Source organism: Amphibalanus amphitrite, unplaced genomic scaffold, assembly GCF_019059575.1.
Source record: "Amphibalanus amphitrite isolate SeventyFive unplaced genomic scaffold, NRLGWU_Aamphi_draft 000575F_arrow, whole genome shotgun sequence".
Taxonomy (NCBI): Eukaryota; Metazoa; Arthropoda; class Thecostraca; order Balanomorpha; family Balanidae; genus Amphibalanus; species Amphibalanus amphitrite.
The window spans coordinates 228,326-255,275 of NW_024882069.1; the positions used below are offsets into that span (position 1 = coordinate 228,326).

At 49.2% G+C, this 26,950-nt stretch overlaps 2 protein-coding genes across 4 annotated transcripts in view; both read right to left on the minus strand.

Moving 5' to 3' along the window:
* LOC122394146 (YEATS domain-containing protein 4-like) overlaps positions 1 to 8,721 on the minus strand; it is a 32,029-nt gene extending 23,308 nt beyond the window's left edge. Inside the window, exon 1 of one of the 2 annotated variants that reach the window (XM_043390794.1) lies at positions 8,504 to 8,721. The gene's annotated coding sequence lies outside the window, so the exon portion shown is untranslated. The remainder of the gene's footprint in view (positions 1 to 8,503) is intronic. The other variant, XM_043390793.1, reaches the window with a different exon arrangement.
* Positions 8,722 to 9,004: 283 nt separating this feature from the next.
* The window catches only part of LOC122394134 (neuroligin-4, Y-linked-like), a 136,664-nt gene continuing 118,718 nt past the window's right edge, over positions 9,005 to 26,950 (minus strand). For both annotated transcript variants that reach the window (XM_043390772.1, XM_043390771.1), the window contains 3 exons: positions 24,800 to 24,948; positions 16,594 to 16,712; positions 9,005 to 10,715 (listed from right to left, as the gene is read on the minus strand). In XM_043390772.1, the coding sequence (XP_043246707.1) occupies positions 9,895 to 10,715; positions 16,594 to 16,712; positions 24,800 to 24,948 (1,089 nt within the window). In that variant the 3' untranslated portion in view covers positions 9,005 to 9,894. The remainder of the gene's footprint in view (positions 10,716 to 16,593; positions 16,713 to 24,799; positions 24,949 to 26,950) is intronic.

Sequence of the window (26,950 nt, forward strand, 5' to 3'; positions counted from 1 at the left end):
ACCAAAGCTGGTTAATTCACATTCACGGCCCCGGCTGTTATAAACTGAGCTCCTCGCGTCAGCTACAGTACGTGAATACCATAGTTATGGTCGACCCGACGACTCCCTATATTTGCATTCATTCATAGTGATAATATTTTTAATATTTAGCTGCATTACACGCGATACAGGTCAACTAACACACATTCAATGACCTAGTAACAGAGACACCGAACAATTCCTTCACAAATCCCCCACTGCGGCATACGAGCCGTTTCATAACGATCAGTAGTGCACCCAGTTCCATCTAAACCTAAAGGGTCGACCACCGCAGACAAAGTGATGCCCCGCGCGTGTCACGGTAAACCTGGCGCCGGCCAGCGGCGCTCAGCCTGACTCGTGGCCGGACAATTTGTGTTGCACGCCTCTCGGCACAGCTGAGTGATGGCGGCACGGCGGCACTGTACGCCAGAGCTTCGACGGCAGCGATTTATCGAGTCTATCCAGTGAACTCGACACCGGCCTGATAGCGAATCGACGACCCTGAGGTGGGGCCGCCGGTCGGCACACTTCGTGACGCTGCCGATGATTTGTTGGCGCGGAGAGTGTTAAATGACGCAGAGAGTTACGAGCTCAGTTTTCAGCCTTTGAAAGCTGATGATATAATACCGAGCTAGGCGTCAATTCGTATGAAATGCTTCAAGATTACGATCTTAGATGATGGTGATTCAAGTGTTAATCGATGCCCAGGCTAATGTTCCAGCTTGTTCATCGTATTATTGGAAGCAACGGTCCAATCAGTGTGGTATTAAGTTGTGCTTAAGCTTCTATCGTTAAATGGACGCTTATTGCTTAAGAACGCAAGTAAAAAAAAAAACGCCAAATACAATACTGTCGAGCCGTTTTATTGAGTCGATCATTGGCAAGTGATTCAAATGGACCTAAGGTATGCAAGATCTCCAGATGCAGACCTAGTACAAACACCGGTCAAGCATTCGTGCGACCGCTGACCTTGGGTCACGTCACAGCGACATTCTGCATCTGGGAGTTGCCGGTGTTTATAATTCCCTCCGCATTCTGGCGCAGGATTTACGGCGACACGCTTGTTTTGCCGAGGAATCAGGACCGATGCAATCGTGTCACCCGGGCCGCCTCCAGCAACAGCGCACAACCACCATTACCTGTTCTTCTCATGAAGTGGCGAGTGCTCTAACTCAGACAGCTCGTCGTAATTTGAGACACTCTGCTAAGGCACAGGCATCAATTCATACGAGCGTTCTACCGTTTATTTACTTCTTATTATCAAATTGTACTACCTATAGCTTTACTTTCTTTCAAATTATGACCACTCGATGTCGTGTAACAGAGACGGGCTACAACCGATATACATAGAGGCTCTCTCCGAGGTTCCCTGCTGGATGCCGCAACATTGTGGATGTGCCGGAAATTTGGGGGTCATTTCTCGCACTCAGCGACCTTCCCGACCTGCCAGCGACAGCTTCTGCAGACCACGGGCCATCCCATCAGCGAAAGCTGTGAAACACAGACGACCTGGCCGCTAAAGGTATTTGTTACCGAAAGCTCTGTTTTTTAATTGTGTATTTGAATACATTGTCGTTTTTTTATATATAAATAAGTCTACATAGTTTTACGTTTGTAGATAACACCAGCAACCATTATATGTAATAGCTCGATATTAGTAACACCATAACATCGTTAGCGACCATTCTGGAAAATTCGCAAAGAACGATTCCTTGTTATGGGCATTTGCACATTGCAATATGCAATTGCGTGTGTAGCTTTGCCTCGTGACTGCCTTTCTATTCCTTCTCATTTCCACTCACTTGTTGTAAGTCCAAACATTCGACGTCTCTACATAAATGCGATAATGTTTAGTTCTATCACAGTTTGTAGGTATGTAGACATGACTGACGATCAATGCCAAAAGCAAATACAAAGCAACAAAAATCGGCCCCTTCGATCACGTTCAGCTCATCGACGCACGTATATTGAGCAGTGCTTCCAAATCTGTATCAGGTAGTTGTGGGATTATTTTCTCACCTTCCGTTTCACTAACCACTGTGTAGAAACGAAGTGGTCAGTGAGGGCAATGCCTGGGCCATGCTCCCCGCCTGGTGCGTTGCCACGTTTGCAATCTTTGCTGCCAGCTGTCGTATCGATTTCAACTGAAGTCATAATTCCGCTGACAAGTGTGACGGGGCTCTTTCGGTCAGCGTTTCTGTCGCTTTGGTCGGCGGGAGCATGTCGAAATAACTCAGCTTAGCTCTAGTCAGCTCGGTTCCAGATATATCAAAGGTAAATATAAATTGTAACTGGTCTTTGCATTATTTATTCCAGTAGTTTCCAGTAGTTTAGCCTAATGTAAAAGCTGTACCATAATGCTTGGGGCATAGGCGGCGGAACGGGGAGGGGACCGGGGCACCGTGCCCCCCTTTGATTTTGGCATTTTAACATTAGCCCTATGGGCGTTGCATGGAAAGAATGGGACCAAAAGTCGGCAGTGCCCCCCCCCCCTTAATTGAAGGTGTTCCGCCGCTACTGGCTTGGGGAGAATACTCGAACCACAGATAAGCTTTTTTATCAAATAAATAAATAGAAATAGATAAACTACTATATTTTCGGCCTTGCTACCAGTGTCAACCCATGAAGATTATTATATATCTTAGCATCAAACACATCAAACTCCTTTTCATGCGAGCGAGACGCATGGCTCCGGACTTCTGTACGCTAGCCTCCCTTAGAACAATACTGGTACGATGTTGCACCATACGCGGGCACCCACTCCCCAGTGTTTAAAACTTGCCCTAGCGAGTGAAGAGTGAGCGATAGTTCTCAGTTCTCACCATCCACGTCTAAATTGGCTCTCTCTCCAAAAACGTCAGCGGCCCCCGGCTCCTACCGTCTCGGGCTTCCTACTTAGCCATGCAAACAAACTGCCAGCTGCCGAGTCTCAAGTTCGCGGATAAAACGTCCGCCATCCTTCTGAGCCTCTCGCCCAGTTTTGTCTTTCTGCTTTCTTTTGCGGCGTGCCTACGTTTGCCAGTCGCCACCCGGTGGGGTCGTCACTAAGATAATCTCGTACCGCGATAGTGGCTGCAGGAGTTTATGAGTGTGTGTAGTGCACCAATACGGCGGCTCGTGAGTACGGCTGTGTTTTGTCAGTGCGTTTTGCGTCTGCCTTAGGCTTGGGAAGGGGTGAGGAATGGAATCGGGGATTAGTCGCGATCGAGAGGTCCGATAAGACAGTGGCTGGCGCCTGGCAAGCTATCATGGCGTACATTTTTCCTTACTCTTGCGCCGAAACGTTTTGATCATCCCGCCCTTTCAAAGTTGTTGACATAAAGCAATTCACAGAGCAGCACAACATTACCCCAGCATCACGATTCACGACATCAGTAAACATGTGACTCAGCAGCACAAAATACCGAGACTCTCCCAGCAACACCGCTGCCACAATGACTCAGTGACTCAGACACACAGTGACTCACCTCACCGTCAAGTGACCGACTCTCGATGCGTCGAGACGGCCGGAAGTACAGACGAGCGCGTCGGTCTGGCGACCGGAAATCTGCCGTCCGTCCATCAGGGAGCACTTCAATGGACTGGGAACCGTCACATATCGACCTCATGCAGATTGAACGCCGCCGGAAATGTTAATCATCGCCGATCAGACGATGTGCGAAAGCCGTTTCGAGTCAGTCGAGGATCAAGTGCTGTCCAGGCCGGCCGAGCGCGTGATGTGGGGTCAGATGGTGCGCCGGCCTCAGACAGAGCGCCGACAGGCGGCATATAGAGTGGGCTGTACTTAGTGCATATCCCTCTCCCTTGCAGAGATATTAAGAGCAGATAATGTAATGAATAGTGTTGAACGATGTTTCTAAGCGTGGAAGCGCCAATACAGAAAATATCAAATTTTGCACAATGATTAGGTATTTCAAAAGCTCAGGATCTGGTCGGATATTACTTTAATTAAAAGTCCATAGAACCAGCGTGAGCGCGAAGTCCAGGCTCAAATTTAGTTGGACTACCGCGACAGGTCCTGACTCTGTTTTACATATGTCGTTTTATGTCGAGTTTTATGTCGGGCTCAAGAATGGTCATATTGCATTGAATGCATTGTTGTGATTTGTGTGCATGAAACTGAAAGTGTAATCTGTGTTGCATGCAAGTGTAATTTGTGTTGCATGCAATACCAGAAATATTGAAATCAATCATGCCCTATATAAACACGGCGTAAGACTGCACTTCGCGAACGGGATGCGACACTATCCAAATTTTCTTGCAGTGCTTAGCCCACACTTCACAGATGGTCCTAGCTGAAAGCGCGATATTTTTAACTCCTATCTCAGTTTAACGAATACGTTACATTATAAGGTGAAATATTCATAACAGAATTGGATAAATCTATAGGTTATTAATTTCTCTGTTATGCTGATCGTCAATATACCTTGGTTAAATTAGGACATAATTCGTAATAAATACCCACAAAGCTCACCCTATCTCGGGTTCAGCTGAGCCAGCCAGGGGGTGACCGTCTCTCGGTCGGCCTTTGGAAATCTCTCCGAGGCCGCTCTTATGTCGCTTAGTCGCGCCGCTCGGATGTGCCCCTCGAACGGCCGGAGCCGCTCTGCAATCGCGTATTTCCGGTGGCGAGTTCTCGAAGCGGCGTCCAAATCAAAGCCGCCTCTGCGGCTCTGTCGGCCGCCGACCATTGTTTGGTCGGCGCGGCCGGCGACCGGCCAGCTTGCCGACAGAGATAGGCCAAATGCACACTGGGCCGGGGGTCCGGAAAAGTGCTAGAAATTATTTGTGATTGAGTTGTTAATCTCAGTGACAAGCAAACATGCTAAAAACGAAGTGGGGCTGCTTAACCCTCGCCGGACCTATTGTCGGACCCCCCACCCCCTCGGCCGGCCGAGGGGGGAGGGTTGGTACGACCCCTTTTTGCCGTTTCGCCCCTAATGGAGCTAGAGCCTCGCGGAAAAAACAAGCGTGTGCGCCGTTTCAAGGCGGAACGATTGATACCCGATTTTAAGGTCCCAGGTCAACCGGTAACCTCTGATGTGAAGTCAAAAAGCCCAAGGTAGGGTTTGGTTTTTGGCAAATAATTTCGCAAAAAAATGGCCGCAGAGCAGCGATTTTGGCACCATCGTGTTCGCCTGGCTCAGGCGCGTCGAATGGTATACTTTTTGTTCGGGTGAGGTCAACTTAAGGTATTGACCTCGAGTCAAGGTCAGTTCAGAGCCCATCAGGCCACGAACTTAATCGAAGGAGGTCGTATCGCATATCATTCGATTCGGGAGGTCTTCCCGAGTCCATTGGTGGCTTTCCCGAGTCGCTGGCTCAATTTGATCTTGAGTTATTGACGAGAAACTCCTATGACCGGTGTGACGTCATAAATGACGTCACGGAAGGTAAAAAATGCAAAAGTAAAGCATCGGATCTTGCAAGGAGTGCACGAAATCACGATTCCGTATGCTTGAGATAGTTTGAAATCATTCCATGCGCAAAAACAACAGTTTCCTTATTTCCCCATTCACTTTTAATGGTGAGGTCACGTGACCTCGAAGAGTAGCAGGCATTAGCAAAAATTGCGAGTAGGGCATGACAGAAAGATGATTGGTGGTTTGTATGGCATGGCCATTTTTAGCGGCTCGAAATAACATTTCTCAAAAAGTCTAACTAAAGAGCAAGTTGTTGTTGATTATCACTGACTTGTGTTTAGGGGTTAATAATGACTGAATTTTTGAGTTTGGCCCAGAAATGTTGACAGCATTGTGTGCGTTGATCAATTCTGAGCTCAGGGACATATATTTTATTTAGATTATAAGCGTTTGTTTTTCACAACTTCCAGCGCTTTAAAGAGCGCCGGGCCTTCAGTGGAGCGGCGAAGTGACAATTGCCCCTACATCATGTGGTTTACTGGCGCATATCTCGAAAAGTAGCAGGGAAAAGCAGCAAAGCACCTATATGGAACAAAAGATGAGTAATCAGAGGCTAGTATAAAATGTTCATTTTTAGCCGCTCGAAATAACGTTTTTATAAAAGTCTAATTAAAAAATTGGATACGATTTTAAATTACGTCTTGCAGCTGCTTGCAAACAGCTAGCTTATCTTGCAGAAAAGCGATGCAATATGTCAGAATGATGTTGGCACAGTGAACAACAGTGCCCTGAACTAGTCTGACAGGAAATTTCGTTCAAAACGACGATTGGTCAACTAATAAACTACCACTAAAGTTCATCATTAAAATCGGTAAATGTGGTGGCCTATAGAGAGTCTAAATTGTCTTGTGTTTGGTGACAACTGACGACCTCAATTTTGACCTTAGGGCAAAACTAGCATCGGAATCATATTCTTCGATCAATTTGGGATTAAATGATACCTATTTTGTTCATATTGCGGACAGTCAGTTTGGGGGAATTTCTAGCGCTTTTTCAGGCTGCCGGCCTATAGTGAAATGGCGCCCGCCGCCCGGAAGCGAACGAGGAAATGAAGACTGTGGCCGGGCCGCGGCGATTTTCTGCCCGGATTATTGTCCGGTCGCCGCGGAGTAATTTACTTTATTTTCACTGGGTGCGTGGCGCAACGGAAAAACCGGTAAAAACTGTCAAATCATAGATCTTTGTATACCGTTACCGTATACAGAGGTATACAGAGGTCTATGGTCAGATCAATCCCAATGTAAAAGAATTTGAGCCCATTGTTTCTACGATTCTTTCAAACACATGAGAGCATGAATCAAAGGATTGATCATGCATGCAATCCAGGAGCTTTGAATGCATATCGTGATGTTTTTTCATCCTTCTGTGAACGCATACCTTGCACCCGCTAAAAATTGCATAGTTTGAATTATTGACGGACCTACTATGCGTTTCAGACCCTGTGGAACAGTCCTTTTCGGCTATTTCTCGTTGTATATGCGTTTGATTTTAACCAAACTTTGGCATTGGTAGTTTGAGATCCCTACCTAATTTTTATCAATATGGTCTATTAACGAAAAATGAAAAGTAAAGGCACTTGTCATTGACTGATAATGTTAAGGTCGTCAGAGCCCTGCTTAGAGGCTGACACAGGCTGGACGCTGTCTCCCCTCTGATTGGTCGAGACGCACTAGCACACTGCGGCTTGGCTCCGCCCACTTGCGGTCCAGCCTCGGGTCATGTCGGCGGCAGTCGCAGTCCGGCCGGCCGGCGTGCGGGCCGCGCACGCAGCGCAGCGGAGTGGAGCACTTGTTTGCATGTCATGAACTTATTTGTTGTTCCGTCCTTATTTGTCGTCCTACGACAAATAAGGACGGAGGAAGAAAGAGAAAGGAAAAGGAAACAAAGTGACAATGAGACGAACGGTAAACGTTGGCTAGTGGACAACAAACAATATGCATGTAGCCGCTAGAGCAGAGACAGGGGACGAAGACGATAGACCAGAGACAAGTGACGAAGATAGAGATTAGGCTATAGACGAGAGACAATATACTATAAACGTATAGACGAGAGACTGACAAGGGGGAGTGAAGGACGGGAGATCATGAACTCTCGATATTGCATATCTACATTTTCAGATTGAGTCATCCTATATTTTTCCCTGTTTTATTGTTTTTCGGGCCTAAGATCTATCAACAACATTCTGAAAGCATTGTGGAAATGTCATAGAAAGGTTTACCTATTATTTTCACCCCCCCCCCCCCAAAAGTTATTCTTTTAAACAAAAAAAAACGAAATACCTACAAGTATCTATGTGGATATCTTCAATTAAATAAGGCCGTTGAATGCAAAGACAGTCCGGTGAATTCTGTCCCGTTACTCCTTAAATGCACAATAGCCTGTAGGAAAACGGCTGCGGAGAGGCTCGCTATAAATTATTGAAAATAAGATTATTTTAAGTCTGCATAGGGAATAACATTCTGTAGCTAGGAGTGCTTATTGTTTTATACATACACCGTCGCGATCTGCATTGAATTCTTCATCCTTATTCTCTCCGCGCGAGATACGACATTTACAATATTCACGCAATGATGCCTGCGTTAGCGTGTGTCTCGTTCCAGTCCGTCAGAGCTCCGCACCGCTCTGACCCCGAGCGGCGAATGACCGGTCCCGGTGTCGCGGCACAGTGGGCGGAGCTTAGCTGCGGCGCAACAGCTGACGCTGCAACGCCATGCTAGCCTCTACCACGGTGCAGAGTTTTCCGATCAATTTTTACCATTACAAGTCAACGACAAGTGCCTTTCATTTTGACATTTTGTTAAAAGACCATATTAGTAAAAATTAAGTAGGCCCTTGAAACACATTGTGTCAAAGTTTGGTTGAAATCAAGCGTATAGGTAACGAGAAAGGGCCAAAAAGGACTGTTCCAGAGGGTCTGAAATGCGTAGTAGTTCAACAACGCCATGCGTGAAGCAAAGAAGAATGGCACGGTAATCCGCATGCCGAAACCGAATCATCGAAATCGGGAAATAGTACACATCAATGCAGAAAACAGTGCAATCACTCAAAGCTGGACTGACCTTTCGATGGCTGGTGAATTGCAGTGGTGGCTCGTGCTATGGCAGTTGCGGCTTTTCAGCACATTCTTCTGGTATGTAGTACTAGCAGTTCTTCCGTTGCAGCGTGCTCGATTTGACTAGTGTAGGAATTCCTATCTTGGCATTTAAAGCTCACCTACTATTCACCTCTCTGTACCCCACACACTGGCGTAGTTCCTGCTAACGACTGGGAGAGTGGAGCGCCGCGCCGTCCCAGCTGACCTGTCACGTGATCTTGTGGTCCTGTGACCTTGACCCAGGGAGGACGGGACAGAAAGGTTCAGTTACTGTGGCTGAGGGCTTCAGCTGGCTCGTTATTGCAAAGTGTTGAAGATAAAGCATCGTAAGTTTGCTAACATTGGGTGATATTTTACGGTCCCAAGCCCCGAACCCGTCACGAGCCCGAGCCCGCGCTACGTTTTGCGTGCGTTTACCTACAACCGTCCCCTTTTGAAATTCCACAAGCACAGATATAGCGTGAACTACAACAGTTGTGTTTATTCCAAAAAACAGTTTCCAATATTTCATGTCACAGCCTGGGGGAGCATATGTCCCGTAAACAGCGTTTACAACTAACAGCTATACGATGTGACTGGATTGGTGGTGCCACTGCCCTACACTCACAAAAACAGAAACAAAGGCCGGCCCGAGAGAGATAGAGAGAGAACAGCTCCTAATCTAGCAGTGCCGCGCAGATTCCCCGGCCGCTGCCGCTCGGTCACAGCTGAGAATAGAGGGATGGCGGAAAGCTAGGAGACGACGCAACACAATCAACGCTCGCCTCCATTCACGTGTCATCCTATATGTGCCGGAATGAGTTAGATGAGCGATGAACGCACCCTCTCCTCCGTCCCCGACCAGTCGCTCCCCTAATACAGGAGGTGACTGTCCAGAGTTAATGGAGTGATGTAGATACCGCACAGTGGTCCAATGTGCACACGCATTTGACACCGCCTAGCACCAAAGACATGGCTAGAAGAACAGGTGGCCCACCATATGGCAGAGCCTCGACAAATCGGCTCTGCCTGAACGGAACACAATGCGCCGACAACGTGGATATTCCGGGCGTGGTGTCGTCAGATTGTCTCCGGCACCGTGACCCATCTATAGCGGCACATTTCCTCCGCCCGTCCGGACAACGCACTTCGCCCGGCCTCAGCTCTTTCCGCCTCATATACGCCGCTCTTTGTCTCCACAACGGCGTACTCTTTCCACTTCCCCTGATGCTTCCAACACCCACCCCTCTGTCTTTGGCTCCGGCTCTGTCCGATCCCACTGTCGGTCTCCCGCACACAAACGCACGCGCGCTCAGCAGCACACCCGTCGAAAAATTTGCACTACAAAAAGGTCTGAGCTGCACGGCGCGCCGGTCGCTATACCCGGAGCTCGTCGAGCGCCGGTGGCGGCCGGCGCGGCGGCGGAGCGCTGGCGTGGTGCAGAAGCAGCGGCTGCGACTCTGAGGACGGCAGAGTCAGCGTGCTGCCGCGCGGCGGCGGCGGCGGCTTCGGCACCGCGAAGTTGAGCTCGCCGTTGGGCGGCGGCAGCGCCGTCTGCCTGCCCGACTCCAGGCTGCCATGCTGGTGGACGCCGCCGCTCTTACACGCCGCGCAGTCGCTGCCACTGCCGACCGATTTCCGACGCGCCGACACCGAGCCCGGTCCGGGTGCCTGACCCTGGCCGAGGTCCAGGCTCACCGTGCTCGGCTGAGCGCTGCTCTGGAACCGTTTACGTGACTCCTCGTACTTTTTCCGCTGGTAGTACATGCCGGCGAAGATGAGCAGGTTGAGCACGAGCAGTGAGCAGCCGATGGTGACGGTGACGCTGAGCACGGTCGAGTACGTCCAGCCGTCGTCGGACGGAGCGCCCCGCTCGTGACTCCGGGAGATGGTGTGTAGGCTCTGGGTGGTAACCGGGGCGGGCGAGGTCGGCGCTGACGCACTGGTGGTCACCACCGGCGCCGCCGTGGTGGCCGGAGGCTCGGTAGCCGGCGGCGCCGTCACGATACGCACCCGCGGACTCTGAGAGCACGAGGGCCGCACGGGGCCGCTGTAGAGGTGCGCCGCGTCGCCTGTGTCCTCGAACTGCAGCTCGGGACGCCGGGAGCGCTCCCCAGCCTCGTGCAGCTGCGGCACCAGCTCGTTCCAGAAGGCCACCTGACGCGCTCGGTAGTGGCTGCGCATCCGCGGGTTGTCTCCTGCAACAGAGGGATAAGGTTAAAGAGACAACACGTGTAAATGGTCCACTTGCATTTTGATCGGGTGGTTGGCATTACTTATTAGGTGCAAGTTGGACATACAAAGCAACAATGTACTACGCACTTTCACACCTGGATATTTGTTATAATGAAAATATTAGTTTTCAAGAAAAACAGTGACAATATTTCTAACAGACTTGACAAATGGCCGATATGCAGTGCAAAAATAGCCGACACAAACCCTCCCCAGCCCAGTTTGTTTTATTCACTTTCCCTTCCCACTTTCAGAAAACGTCACCGTTTTGCATGTTGCCAAATGCGTCAAATCGCATGTGTGGCTGGCGTCATATCGATTTCGTCGCTCGTTAGGCGGCGCCGTCACCGAATCTGGCTGCCCTCATTAGCATATTTAATTAGAGGCGTCACATTTGGGCCCCGCGGTGCCGATTTGACGTGGGGCGTACTGCGTCCACCGCTGGCGGCGCCGCCGCTCCCACCGGCCGTGCGGCTCGTGCGGCAATTACTCCTAGCTAATGTAGACATTAGCATCGATTCACGCCGACTTAAATGACTCGCTTGAGACATGCCGGCAGCACGGGAGGTAGGCGGAACGGTTGGGCGGGGCCAGCCGTCGAGGTGCAGGGGTGGCGAGAAAAAGTACCGGTTGAGACAGATGGAGTGAGCAATTTCCCCCAAGAAAACACGTCCCTCTACTGCAGTGGTCGGCAGGTCATTCGGGGTCGTGCCCCCTTTTTGGGCGCCAGGCAGGGTCATTACCCCCACCTACCAGACCTCATTGCTGACACAACCAAGTTTACTGAAATTCCATACCGTCCTGGAACTCTTTGGGTATTTGTGCATTTCCAATGCATCAAGTTTAAAACATGACACTTCCTCCACAAAACATTTAATGCCTATATCCCAGTAGCGGCGGAACACCTTCCATTAAGGGGGAGGGGAGGGGGGGGGGGCACTGCTGACTTTTGGTCCCATTCTTTCCATGCAACGCCCATAGGGCTAATGTTAAAATGCAAAAATCAAAGGGTGCACGGTGCCCCTGTGCCCTTCCCGTTCCGCCGCCTATGCTATATCCCATTTAACCCGCGAGTTGCTGGGGGGGGGGCGTTAAACGCCCCCACTTTTTTCGCCGGGCCATAAAAACGGCGCGCCGTAGGCGCGCCAAATTTTGGGTACCTGTAGGGAATTGATTGAAATTTATTGTGACAAAGTTTCGAAAAAATCGGTCGGAAAATTTTTGAGATATCGAGGTTTTAGTGACGTCATGATTTCTGAGTTTTCGACCAAAAACGACATATGTTAAAAAAAACATATAAAATCACAGAATAGACATACAGACATGCCGTAAACGCCATTAGACTGCCAATACCATGAGCAATCACATGGCTATCTTCGATTATTGATTATCGTTCCGCATTTTCCAAAATCTTGAACTGAATCTTGGCAATTTCTCGTGACTACTTCATGACCATGATACATGCATTTCTTTAATTGAACTTTTTGAGCCAAACACGTACACATATGATAAAATGAATGTCACCATCGTGTTCTACGCCCCAAATTACCCATAAAACATGTGTCACAGGCTGCGAATATCAGTTTTGATTTTCGGGGATATGTGCCTACCCGGTTGACCTGACCTTGACCCTGACCTATGCTTGACTGACCCCTACATGGAGCTGACACTCTTGTAGGCCTTATATGATGGATTATGCACCGTTTTGACAGAGTTTATGACGAGAGGCGCCCATTGCGAAGTCCTGAAGTCCATGCTACTGAAAGCCCAATTTCAGGTGTTTGACCTGACCTTGACCCGACCTGTGACCTCAAAATTCAACTTTAAAGTACTCATCTGAAGCGTCTCGTCGCGTTCTTTCGTTTGCCGCCTCGTGCGTTTCGCTGCGCCTATTGGTTCTCGAGTTATCGGCTGGGGGCGTTTAACGCCCCCCCCCCAGCAAACGGTGGGTGGCGAAATACCCAAGCAACTGCCGGGTTAACCCTTGTACGTAGGGGCGGCGGGTGGTTTTTCGTTAAAAGCTCACGTAAAAGGCATTGGATCACGACCAAATTGTACCCTCGAGCCCATCATATTTTTTTACCAGCCCGGAAAATATCATGACCTGAGACCAGTTTTACCAACAGAAAAATAACCGCCTGCCGGAATTTTTGCCTCAAGACCGCTTCACATACGGAGCGTAAACGCGATGGGCTCGTAAGCGGATAGGGCTGTACCGTTTACGCTCCATATGTGAAACGATCTTCAGGCAAAAATTCCGGCAGGCGGCTGTTTTTCTGTTGGTAAAACTGGCCTCTGGACCCATAATGACCGTTGGCTTATGAGCTTTTTCTGGAGATCATCTTGTGCCATAAACTCTCACTTCAAGGAGTTATAGCGGGTCCCGATTTTCTCGACACTTGTCATTGCCCTCTTGAATGAGACGGAATGACCAAGGACCTTAAAAATGGGCAGCAGCGGCTTCCTATTGTCATGGGTAGCACGCTCGTCTTTTTTATGCACAGCTCCATATCAGAGTCCGAGAGGCCGCGGGGGTCCGATCGACTCCTCCCCCTTACGTTAGCGGCTGTTGAAACGCCAACAGACGGGCGACGGTCAAAAGTTGCAGCTGCTTTTGTACGACGGTACGGAGGGGTGAGATGGTGAGGCGTACAGGTACGTGAAAATTGGTATCTAATCAATGTGTGCTGACTGCTGTGCCTTTGGCCTGGGCTAATCTTTGAACCCTGGGATGCAACAGTCACGATGGCTCCATCACTGGAGCTACAAACTCTAAAAAGATAGGCTTTCTCAGAATCCCTCATTACCCCCACCGAAAGGACTCCATTACCCCCAAAGGGGGCATGCCCCACCATTTGCCGACCCCTGCTCTACTGCCTGAACCATCTGGGCATTATAAGACCGCTTATGCCAGCCATACATAAGTTAATTTCCATCATTATCGGTGGGAAAAGTATTTACTTTGCGTATATCTTTCTTCCGATTGAAAACAAAAGTCTTTTGACATGGCCCATCACCTGAGGACCATTTTAAAGGTCACAAATTTTATGTATTTACCTAATTAGTCTAAAACACAATTACCTAAAATATACCTAATTACAGAGCTACTTATTTTAGCTGCTGGGCGTGAAGAGGACTGATCATTGCGTCAAACGCACAAAAGCCATAACTTCAACAAGCTCAACTACGCTCAGGCCTCAGAAAGTTCAGTGTTTCGCTGAACACTGTTTGAAGACGTGTTACCTCGCGGACAAGGCCGAGCTCAGTTTCGCCACCCATCATTACCAGCCATTGTCGCCGATCTGCAGTTTGCGGCCGACATGATTGCTCTCCGTCCCGTATACAGTAAGTGGTTGGTCAAACTTTGGGCCGAGCGGCGATACGCGGGCGTGTTTCAATCAGATAAGCGTCTGACTCAATCAACTTAGACCGGTGATCTGTTCTAGTTGGCCAAGTCGACTCGTTCCCGGATAGCGGCGCCGCCATTGACCGAGAGCTTCAAATCACAGCTGCCAACGCGCACTGAACTCGGTCAATCACTCGGTCACCATTGGTGAGGTAAACTCGGCATCTCGAGCTTTCGGCGTATTCGGCAATGAAGCTGGAGCGATTCCATTCTGATGTGTATGCTATTCGGCTCGCATTTAACATTGGATGGGGGCGAATAATGCCAGCGCCTGCATTAATTATTTAATGTTTGTTTCAGAGAATACGAACATTAGCAATCGAGGCAGAAATTTGATCAACGTCACCAATTACCATTCTAAAAGCCAGGAGCAAGAGGAAGTGCAATCTTTTAGCCTTGTAGAGTGAGTCATAGGGAATGCCTACCTACCAACAGAATTATTGCTATTCGGAATATGTATGTAATTAAGAAATAACTAGGCGTTTATCCGAATTAGAGGCATATATTTAGTATCCATATCCCGTGTTCATGAAGTTAAACATGAGATATTTATTAATATGCCCACAGCTCTCAGGAAATCTTGGCCTCTGATATCTTCCGACATTACGAGTACAAAACTCTAGACCTTTCTTGGGAACGCCAGCAAAGCATGATTTCTTTTCACTTTTGAGTTTATGCTATGGCTAACTAACATTACCACACATCCAAGAGCTACCTTCAAGCTATACTCTGTTTTCATCGCCTGATACAATCAGTACACAACTGCTGCGGGCGAAGATAGTCACGTCTCCTAATTCATCCTCATTGAATGTTATTGAGCCGCCGGCGGTCGGTATCGGTGATCACCGATCACTCAGCCTGCCCCGCCAGTAAGCCCTCGGAAATCCTCCGGGAATCACATGCGCTCTCGATGGAGCCCATTGGTGCCCAGCGGCGGCCGCTGGCGCGCCTGCATGGACCGGAGAGAGACGGCGGAGGCCGTCCTCTGTACCGCCCGCGAGCGGCGGCGGCCGTCCTCTGTACCGCCCGAGCGGCGGCGGCGGCCGTCCTCTGTACCGCCCGAGAGACGGCGGCGGAGGCCGGGGAACAGACGAGAGCAGAGCGGACGGATAGCGGCGGATGGCTGAAATATCACCCGACACAGCTTTAACAGGATGGGATAATTGAGCTGGGTTCTTCTGGGAATACTGAGATGTCTCTGAAAATTGCGCAGAGAAGCGGCGGCTGCCCGGCTGCGAAACGCACTGACGATGACGAGTGGAGCACGGATCAGGATCCGAGAGAGTTTGAGAGCAGAGCTGACAAGGCAGGGGAAACAGCTGAGGGGAGTGGAGACCTCCTGAGCACCAGGAAAGCATGGTTCAATGCATGATAAATATTAAGTAAAAATGTCTAGGCGTTATTCCCAAGGCATCATTCGAGAGCGAATGGAAAGGCTTCACCATACTCCATGAATGACCTCTACTTGACACCGGTTGAAGTGCCTCTTGGTAACGTACCAACAGCCGCCGAAGACTCATTCGTAGGCTGGCATCATAAAGAGGTTGAAATATCGAGTGAGGGATGGGGCATTTTAAGGGGGCAGATTCTGCCCCCCCCTGTCTAACTTCCGAACCGATGGTCGTAGAAAGACGGGGAAAACGGCAATCGAAAGCTCTCAGGTGCCAGTCTCCTTGGCACTTCCATTCTTAGTTGCTCTTTGACGGTCGGTACCTAAAATTTTATGGATGACTGGAATAGGCATTCAAGGATTGTGAAATGCTTACCTAATGCTTATTGATCGAGCGTACGGGATGAAAATGAATAACCTTGACCTTCCATCAGTGGGAAAGTTTTGCAACCTTTCCATCATTATTAGTTACTAGACGTGAAATAACCACACATAACCGCATAACTGGGCTTTACCTATCTGTAAAAATCTTGGCTTTACCAACAGCTGGTTAATTCATTTTGTTTTTAGGGCGTAAGAGGTGTGGATGAGAGCAAGCTGAATATACTTTTATATGACTACAGTGTTTCTTTTCTACCGGGACGCATTTACTTTTACATTTATCTGATTTGTCGAGCTTAACTTTGTGTTCTTTTCAAACTCTATCTAGCTCAGCACCGTTGGATATGAAATGACAACCTAATCTTACACCAGTAAGGCTGGTGGAGCCCCCATTAAAAGTTTCTGATTGAGCGAGCCACTTACCGATGTCGTTTTGTATTCGACATGCACCCAGACCCAAGCCAGTCTACACTGTAGGTAAACATGTCGCTGCACCTAATTCTGGACGTGGACCCAGCGGGATTAAAGCCAGCGAGGTATGTAGGCAAGTCCTGGGCGAGCCCCACCATGATTCCCCAGATCCACCTCAGATTAGCCGTTTCTTTCAATTTTTTTTTTATCGATGTATGCCCCCCCCCCCCTCGTGCTGAGTTAGCTGGTGTCTCACCGATTTCCATGTACTGTCGGAAGGTGCGATCGTAACGCTGCCAGGCCGTCGTCCTGTACCGGCCCCCGCCAGGGTCCGCCGAGCGACCCGGCGGCGGGCCAGGTGGCTCGTTCGGATCCCTGAAATCAGGAAGGTCAGCTCGTCAGGCGGGGGGCGAACACTGGACTGATTTGTTGATGTGTTGAGTGTTGACAGTCAGGTCAGGCTGAGATGCGCGCCAAGCACCAATTGCTCCTTTGCTGGCTCGGTGACGATCCAACTTCAATGTTGGTGAAAGAAGTGAAAATATAATCTTCAACTCAAACACAAAGCGGCTAGAGCATAGAAACTTGCATTTTGAAACAGCACAACATTTACACCCATGTCAAATAATTACGCATTCAAATAGTCGTGCTTATTCCTTACCATGCATGATTTTGCTGTTCTCATGTGTTTATTTTACCGATCTTCAATGTTCAGGTAGGAATGGATAAGCAGGGAGCTTAGCATTTTCATTTCGGTGTTGTATTTCATAGCTCATGATTCGAATGTGTGCAGTTTCAGCCCGCACAAGTTTGTGCATATCTAAAATAAGCAGAAAAAAAACTTGGTGACCGAGATATTTTCTTTGCTTGCTCATCACGTACATACGTTTGTGTACCTACTCCATTAGAATCCCGGTAATCCGTCCGTATGCCAATAGGCTATAGCATAAGCTCTATGCATATTTTTAGAATTTCATCATCCACTTATCTAGTTATATCAGGTTTGACGACGCCGTATGGCATGCAATTATGCAAAATAGAATGGGGCCGTTTACCGCGGACGTTGACACAGGGCCCGTGAGCTCGAGCTTAGCATTGTCTGTGCCTAGATGAGATTGAAGGATCTTTTCGAGCCTTATGCTCCGCAGCTAATGTTATTTAACCGGCCTTGTGATGTCTTAATGGCTTGCAGCGAATTTTTCCATATGAAAGAAGGTTCAAAGAAGAGTGCAAAAATGATATATCTCGCTTTTTTCCTTCATCAATTCATATCATTCGCAGGTAGGGGAAGAAATACCTAGCCTGCTGTTTGGAGCAATATTTCCTATTTTCTCTTTTACAATTGCTACGATAGGTACCGTAAAATATATGACAAATGTGTGTTACAGTCCTCCGGTAACACATAATTTAATCGGCTAAATTCTTTAATGAAAATAGCTACGAGCAGCCCGACGTTTGGAGTGCCATCCTGCAGCTACCGCTTCCTGGACTTTCGTTCTCCCCTCTCTTCGTCCAGGGGAGGAAGAGAGAGGGAGGGGGCACAGGGAGGGGCGGCCGCCACCTCAGCTCCGTCTCAATTTCCATATGGGGGCGTTTCGGCATCCTCCGTGCGCCCGGTCGAGATTGAACGAGCCGGAGCGGCGGGGGCCGGTGGCACCGATCCGGGGTGGCACAGTCGCGGTACCCGGGCCGAGGGTGTCGGGAGCTCCGACCGGCCCCGGAGAGGGGTGGGAGGGGGAGAGGGAGAGCGCCAAACGGCCGCGCCTCAATCTGAGCGCTGCAGATGGATGGCTACTCTAGTTGGGGGAGATGAATGCGCCGGTCGTCGTGCTGCTGTGGAATTCACCACAGGGAGGTAGAGGGAATGAGAAGAACGCCGGCTATGGCTAGGCTCGCCAAGGCTCAGCAGCATTACGAAACCTAAGATTAGAAATAAGAGGGACAAATAAAGGTGTTAACCGTTATGGACAATGGGGAATATTAAAATTGATGCAAGTGCGCATCTCGTCGATTTCTTTATAAGGAAAATGTTTCTGTTAAGGAAAATTTGAGGAAAAAAATATCAAGGAAAATTTCCTGAGTTCGTGCCTATTGACTACAAAGCGAGCCTGATAAAGATATTCCAAATAATTGAAATAATCTTGGCTTCAACCATTGACTGAGTGACAAGTCATTTCTGAGTGACTTCACCCTATAACTGAAGTAAAGGTATACACTCATGACTCAGCACTATGAGCGTGTAGAACTAGGAAGAAAAAATATTGCGCCTTCCGTGTCTTCGAGGTTTAATAAGGCAGCCTAAATTCCACCTAAATAGACAGCCAAAAGCCACCTTATTGTAGCAGCTGTTGTATTACAGGCTTCCAGTAGAATCACAGCATTCCTGCCAATTCTCGGTTGGGATCATTTGACAAAGAAGACCACTATAGTGGCTGTCGCAACCTTCGTTCTGTTTGCTCAAAGTCAATAAATATTGCAATATCCAATAAGGGCCGATGGCTGGGATGTTCGTGCATAGTGGCTGGCATTGTCAACAAACGAGGCTGGCGCTGTGCCTATATTGCTGCCGCGATATACGCGATATTGCCGAAACCATGCAGAATCTCAGGAGGCAGGACGTATCAAAGATTTGTGAAACCGAATTATTACAAAAGGCAGAGTGAGAAAAAAGGAGTACATGGCATAAAGTAAAAAATCACAATTAATTGATTCAGTAGCACAGCTGTACCCAGTCGGAGTTAAGCCAGTTACCAGAAAGAAATCCCTTCTGTCAACTGACCTCTGGTAGGGTAAGGGCGGGTAAGAGTACGCGGGCGATAAGAGTACGCATCAGCTGTTTCGGTTGCTTAGCAACGCGGGTTTGTCGAGTTCATGAAGTGACATGAAGCCGCCAGTGCGTGCTTGTCACCAACGGAACGTGGGCGTTGAGCGGCGACGCTGTTGAGTTTAAGGCGATGAATATTATTTTCGAGCGTTATGATATTATTATGGTATGTTACAATAATTTTGATACTTGGCAGTTGAGATAAGGTACATTTCCGTGATTGTTGTGGGAAACTTGTGAGGTTATCTGGGGAAATACTGTGCAGTGCAATATTCTGTTTGCGAAGTTTTGCACAACGTTTCGGAGTTGTTTTGTGCGCGAATTGCATGTACGGTAGGAGGACGCACTGTTCAGGAGGGTAAGAGTACGCAGAATTATACATTAAATCGAATATACAGATAAAATTATTAATCTATCGCTCAATGACGTTTGTTTTGTAGGTATATCATCAATGGAGCACTGTGATGCAGATGCGTACCCGAAATTCTTCCAAATACGAGTTATTCTCTCTTTTGATTGTGCATTTTTTTTTAGAAACACACATGATTATTTCCTGATTTATAGACTTGAAAGATTTATTTTATGTTTTTCTTTTTGGATACTAGAATTAACTTAAATGCCTTCTGAGTTTGAAGCTAAGCATTTGGACAGTACAAGCTGCATAGGTGTGTGTTCATATGCTTGCGTACTCCACCCGCCTGGCGTGCGTACTCTTACACACCCCATATGGTAAGAGTACGCAACTGCAGCGGTTCAGAAAATGTCAGTTTTAGACCACTTCCATTTACGCTGAAGGATCGTTGTCCCATGGGTTGATGGCTAATTCAATGAACTTTAATATTCCCTATTTGCGATTTCTTTCTTTCAAATATTAAACAAATGAGAGCAAGAAATCCACTAAGTGCGTACTCTTATACGACTTCACCCTACATGTTTTTTTTTCAACTTTGCTTCGCTATTGATTGGCCATTGTAGCTATGAAGCCGACATTTATTTCACAACGGTTCTAAAGCCAAGAGTCAAAGATTGTTACGCTATGATCGTGATAAGTTCCCTTTCTGTTGAATGACAGTTTCAGGGCCGTATCATTGGTAGAGCCTAGGTAAAAGCAAGTTAAACCATAAAAAAACGTTAAAAGATCATGTAGAAAAAAAATAAGAACATAACAATATCGGCCTTAGCCAGCAAGGTGCCGCATGGAATCCTCGACCAGCGACACTCTTAATAATGTTATCATAGGCTTGTTGGGTCCTATCGAAACCGCCATCTGATTTAGTTTCACTCGTAAAGCTTTCATGTCGTATTTCACTTCGCTAATCCCCGTCGCCTAGAGCCGAAGCCGGTCTTTGCTGAGGCGTGGTCTTCCTCGCGCGGCGCGTCGAGAGGGGAATCCTGGTGATTTACCAGCTTTGTCCCCCGCTCGCACGTGCCACGCATTTCGACCGCCCCAGCTGCAAGACCAAAAGCCGGTTACCAGATGCAAACGTATCTTGGGTTGACTCCTAGTCAGGAAATTACTATTAGCGGCGTTCATCGAGGTCAATTCAGATCTAAGACGCTCTAATTGGTAATTTCCGGTGAATTACCTCCCTCGTTTTGCGCCTCGCCCAGATATAGATGTGCAAGGGAAATTAGCAGACTCAGTCCCGAGTAGTCGCAGGCTGATGGATCGAGGTGTATTTAATTGGCGCAGTTCGCATTTCTGTAAACATGCTAGTGATATACCTCCGCAAAGCATAAATAGGCTCCAGTATTTGACTCTCAAAAGTCCAAAATGCATCCGCACCAAGAAAAAACAAACACACAAATGGTAACAAATGGTAACAAAGGTATAAAAGCATTCTTGACTACTGCCAAAAAGCTAAGATATTTAGTACTTATGCTGAAGATGTCAATAGGCTCAAAAGCTTTGATCGTTTGCACTGGCCGACGCGCCTTTGGGCATTTTACCACGTTTACGATCTGCGCTTGCATACCTACCGTTTTCATACAGTTTGCCTGATTGCATTAAGCTATGATAATCATATGCTATCAATCGTGCTTTAGCACCGCTTATAAATTAGAGCATGAATAAAGTTCATGTTTAACGAAGCAAGGCGGAAGACCAGCGCATTGGTAACCAGAAGCAGCCAGAGCCAACCGGCGATATCAACCAGTAAAACTATTTATGTCAGATAATATTTCATCACTTATGCGAGAAGATAAACGGAGACGAGACACTCTGACAGCACTTATGAGAACAAAATGTATCGCCTCGGCGCTCCTACTGCCTGCTTCCTCCGCATATATTTTCCGCCAGGACTGCGTAATATGAAGACGCCGAGAACTACGCATTCCTTCACACTGAGTTGAAGCGTGTTGTGGTGAGTTACCTATTACATTTGATTTTTTCGAAGGAAAAATCACATCCCCATGGGAAAGATTGTTCAACAAACAACATCGTATCAACGTCATATACTCAAAGGGCCGTAAAATTATCCATGGAAAGCATACCTACCAAATATGTTTCCACCTAATTGTAATGACCAATTATTCTTCTGTGATGGTCGTTGTTAAGAATAGGTATTGTTTGGCAGCCTGTCTGACAGCTTCCTTCACCTGACGGGGACTTCAGCCTCCGACAGTTTGCCAGGGAGCGCGTCAATTGGTCGTCATCGGGCCGCGCCGGCCGGTCACGTACCGGAGACAGTTGGTCTGCCGCCGGACCGACCGGTCACACGTCCGGGAGGCCATCGGCATGCGGCACGCGTCGCCCAGCCGCCCCGCTCCGCCGACCGGTGCCGCCGCGCTGTTATTCGTCGTCGTCGTCGTCGTCGTCGTCGTCGTTGTCGGCGGCGGCGGTGCAGCGGCTGCGGCGGCGGCTGCGAGCGCCCGAGGCTGCTCGGAGGAAATCGGCAATAACGCCCGTCAATGCAGGCAAACAGACGCCACGGTCCTTCAGGCAATCTGCCGCGGCGGCGACCGTGGGCGTTGGCTGTTGCACAGCGCGTCCGTCGCTCGCTCATCGGATCATTACGTGCAGCACGCGTTGCAGTGTGCCCTTCACCATCGGCGTCACGGGCGCGCCGCTTTCGTAGCACCGCGCCACTGTCGTCGCATATGCGTATCGCATTTCGTCGGCGGCCGAGCGACAATGATGGCGTCTTTTTGCGTCTCTCGCCGGATGGATGGCTGGCCGGCTGCCGATTCAGCACACAGCCGAATCGGTCCGAAAACAGGAGGCCGCTGTAATGAATTCCCGGCAATTTATCGCCCCAGCGCCGATGGCAGGATTTCTTTGGCCGTGGTCGGGTCGAAATGAATTTACAGCGAGTCCCGGTGGCTGTGGAGTGCTCGCTCAGTGCTCTGCAGCGGGAGCTGATAAGATCATGTCAGCGGTGCAGGAATACTGGAGTGACAGCGGCAGCTCACTTAGTAAATGACACAGTAGATGAACAGCCTGTGAAGTACGACTTGTCGAATCGGCCTGCCGAAAATTGTTGGCAGCTGCCATCGATTGTCATGTTCTCGTGGATCGCCCGTGGATCACTAGTGGATTGCTCGTGGATCAAAGCTAGTGACTATCAATTGTCACGAGTATCTTGGAGAATCAATTATTGTTGACAACCAGCAAGCACCGCCGATCAGTTCCAACTGGCGGACACCGACTGACACCGAGCATCGGCAACTGGTTTACCACCTCTCTGTTTACCATCAAATGATCCAGCTCTATTAACACCAGCGATTATCTAGCTAGGCGCTAGCCCTTACCAGCACCACTTCTTCTAACCAGTATTTTCCGGTATCAGCCGGAACACGGAAAGGACGCTCTCCTGTGCTCACCAAAGCGACCACGACTCCCTGGTTGCTACACAACCGCTCCGGCGGCCGGTTTCGACGAACTGCCAGCGAGTGTGTCTGCGGCAGCTGACGGCGGCAGTGTCCGTTCTGCTGCCTCGCTGCACCCACTGAGAGCATAATGTGACCCGGCAGACTCTAGAACCGTGCAGACATAAGACACGGTGGGGCTTACATAAGTACAGAACAGGTGCATGAGAGGCGGGTGGGTAATTCATGCGCTTTCGGTATGAAAGTGAGATTGTCGCAGTGCAGAGGCCCATGTGCCAGGAAGGCCAAAGCTATCAGCGAAATATATCATTCTATCACTTTTAACTGATATAGTTAACGCGTCTCACGATGAAAGGCATTTATTCAATTTCAAAAAAGGAAGGGTGGAAAAATGATAATGGACTCCTGCAGATCCGATCACCATGGTTTCTTCCCAACCTTCTAGTACCCTAGTCCCTAGCCGTGCCAGCATAAGCACTCCATACTTGTACATCGTAGTGCAATACATAACTGTAGCATTTGGAATTAGCTAAATCAGAGCCCAAAGTCCTGCTTGTTAGCTGGTCACTCAAGGCAAAGCGCCACGAAGCACCACAACGCGCAGCGCAGCTTGTACTTCCAGCCTCTGCTCATAGATGGCTCTGCCAACTGAGCGCCTGGAGAACGCTGTGCCGCAGTACACATGTGCTTGCGGCGCAGCATACAGATTCGGGATTGGTCTCTGAAAGCCTGAGCAGTGAGCAGAGCTGCCTTCTCACAAATTATCATCTTTCAGTTTGAAAAAGTATTTGCACTTTTTAGACAAGAATTTCGACGTTAATCTGCCTTGACAAAAGTCCTAAGAATTTCCATTGCACTGGATAGCTAGTTACGGCAATTTACCTGTCGCTGCGATTTTTCAAAATGCCAAAATGTGACAGCAAATAACGTCTGCAACACACAGGACGTCTGCAAATTACCTGCGTCCTTATGTCTTTTCTGATCGACTCTTGCATTTCACAATCATTCGGTCAGCACTATACATGTAGATGTGATTGACTGAGCACCGCAGATTGACGGACATGTTGAGGATGACAAGGCCTTCTACGAGTATAATTTCTCCGATTACGGACAATCGCGTAAACTGTTCCTCGCCAGCACAACAGAATAGAAATACAGCTGGGAACATCGCACACAGATAATGACAATCAATCCAATTACAGAACTGGCGACGAGCGGGCACAAAGCGAGCTCCTGTCATTATGGAGGCATATAACAGCTGTACGACCGGTATTGGCTGTCGCTGCCGCCAGCCGGGTATTGATTTCATCGACAGGCTAAGAGAACACATCAAATGCGTATGCAACATATCTAGATAGTCGCGCGGCACATCAGTTGTAAGTCTGCTAATGATGCACATTTGCACAATCCAACCTCATTAACTCAAGCGGTGTCCTCTTGCACTCAGCTTTGAAATTACAAGGCTAGATTCATTTGCATTGTTACAAATTTAAAAATAACGATAAATAAATAAGTTCAAACGCTTCAAAGCATCTGAAAATCTGTCACACCATGAAACTGCTCTGAATTCAGTGTTTTCCTGGCATGTTCACAAGCACTTACCTCCGAGCGTCAAGGATTACCTCTCTTCCATTCAGTGTACTGTGAAGCCTAATTAAAACACGCATGTGTCCGACCATATATACCACATACATTCCAAGGAGATTCAATGAGAGTCATCTTCACCAGGCTTCTATGTACTACTGAATCCTGTTACAGGATCGTGCCACAGCTCACCAGTGCAGTGATCCCCACACCGCACTGGACTCACCCGGTTTTGGCGAAACTGGTCCAGAAGGTCATGACGGTCTGACTGAGGGCGATGTCGTCAGCAGTGAACTGCGGCGCGCCGGTGGTCTCCTGAACCAGGGGCCAGCCGAACACGAACGGTATCTCTGCGCCGTGCTCTCCTCCCACGCTCTGCCGGGGAGAGGACGGGAGGGGAGAGTCAGGTAACAGTACCGGTGTCAGGTCAGAGCATTGAAGGCGGTCAATGGTGACAATGAAACGTTAAGTTGCTGTTGCGTGGAACAATTATTGGAATAGAGTGTATGACATTGGTATTGGATATGACGCAGTCTATGCGATTAGTTATACTGCAAATACAAACACCGAAAATATAGTATGTAACAGGACTTAACAGGAAAATAAAATGCCATCAAAAAATATTTAAAACGCCTTACCTACATAGTTATATTCGCGAATAGCACACCGAAGTCCAAATCAAATATGGGTGCAGTGTTCATCAGTCCTGATATTTGGCAATAACCCAGCAAGATATAAATATTGTTTTTTTTTTTGTCGCACCCAGATCGCCAATAAGCCAGACGCATGGTTGACCATAGACTGTACACACAGAAAAATATTAACACCGTTAGCGGTGTAATTGCACAGTACATATCTGAGCACTTGAGGAAAGTTAATTTAGTCCCTTCCCCGCTTAAATTACTCGCGCTTCCAAATGAACACCAGGAAGAAGGTAATAGAACACTGTTAGGAGGGTTGGGTGTTTTGCTACATGTAGTAAAACACCCAACCCTCCTAACAGTGTTCTATTACCTTCTGGTGTTCATTTGGAAGCGCGAGTAATTTAAGCGGGGAAGGGACTAAATTAACTTTCCTCAAGTGCTCAGATATGTACATACTGTGCAATTACACCGCTAACGGTGTCAATATTTTTCTGTGTGTATACAGAGGTCTATGGGTTGACATTTCGTGCAACGTGACACCACACCGTTATTAGCTGTAAGAGCTACTGTGCTGGGCGCATCGACCAGCGATTGGGGAAGGCCACATCGAATCACCCGACACATCCCGTCCCATTCTGTCCGAATATGCAGGAGCATTTGGAAAACTTCCAGCTGCGCTTCGCTCGTCTACTGACAAAACTAGTGTAAACAAATCGCGGCGCCGGGCCACATTGTCGGCGAACAGCGCTGATTTATTCCATTCCGGCACAGGGAAAACACCGCTCTCCGGGGCGGCGCTCACGGGCCTGCCCAGACGCCAATAGCATCGATCTCGGCAGCTCCGTGCACGGGGCAATCCACGGAGATGCCGTCCGACTAATGCCCCGGATCTGATAGCAGAGACCTGGCGCGGCCGTCCCTGTTCGGCGCTCACCGGCTCCGCATCATTTGCTGGGGTCAGACGGCCGAGCGAGCCGCGGCGGCGGGCGGCGGGCGGTGGGCGGTGTTACCCAGCACCCAGCGCCCCTCGGGGCGGGCTGGCGGAGTGCTACTGTCTGCAGAGCGGCACAGAACGGCCGGCCCCGGGCCGAGATTGTCGGCCAGATACAGTTCCGGGCACCGATGCCAGCCGCTCGGCCGGCGCCGCCTCTGCCGCCTCACCATTAAGCCTATGAATATCGAGCAGCCGCGTCGGGCGTCGCTGGGGTCGGCCTGGAGGGCGGTGGGCGGCCGGGGGCCACGCCAGCAGCGCGGCTGACCACCGCCGGTCGGCCGGCACACCAGGCTGCCCAGTCAGCGAATCAGAGCGGTGATAGTGTCCCCGAGCCGCGCCGAGCGCGCGCTAGGACAGAGGTCAGCATGTCGCTATCGCTGATGTCGCTGACCGCGCTCCCCTCTGCCCTCAGCTGCTGCTCCCAGACCTGCACACAGCCCCAGCGCCGGTGGGGAGACCCACCCGGCCCGGGAGGTGACTCAGCGCACTAGCCCTGCCCCTGTGATGTGTCTAGCCGGAATCCGCTGCTGACGGAGAAAATAGCGACACCTGGGCCCGGGGCCGGCCGCCGCTGGTCGCCCGGGTCGAGGTCAACATGGATCGGACGCGGAGCAGCTGTGGGCACCCCAGGCTATCGGCGACACCGACAGCCGGCAGTCGACCGAGGAAGGATGGATGTCCTGTGACCGGACGGCCGCCATTGAGCGGCAGATAAAACGGCGGCGCCGGTATGGAGGAG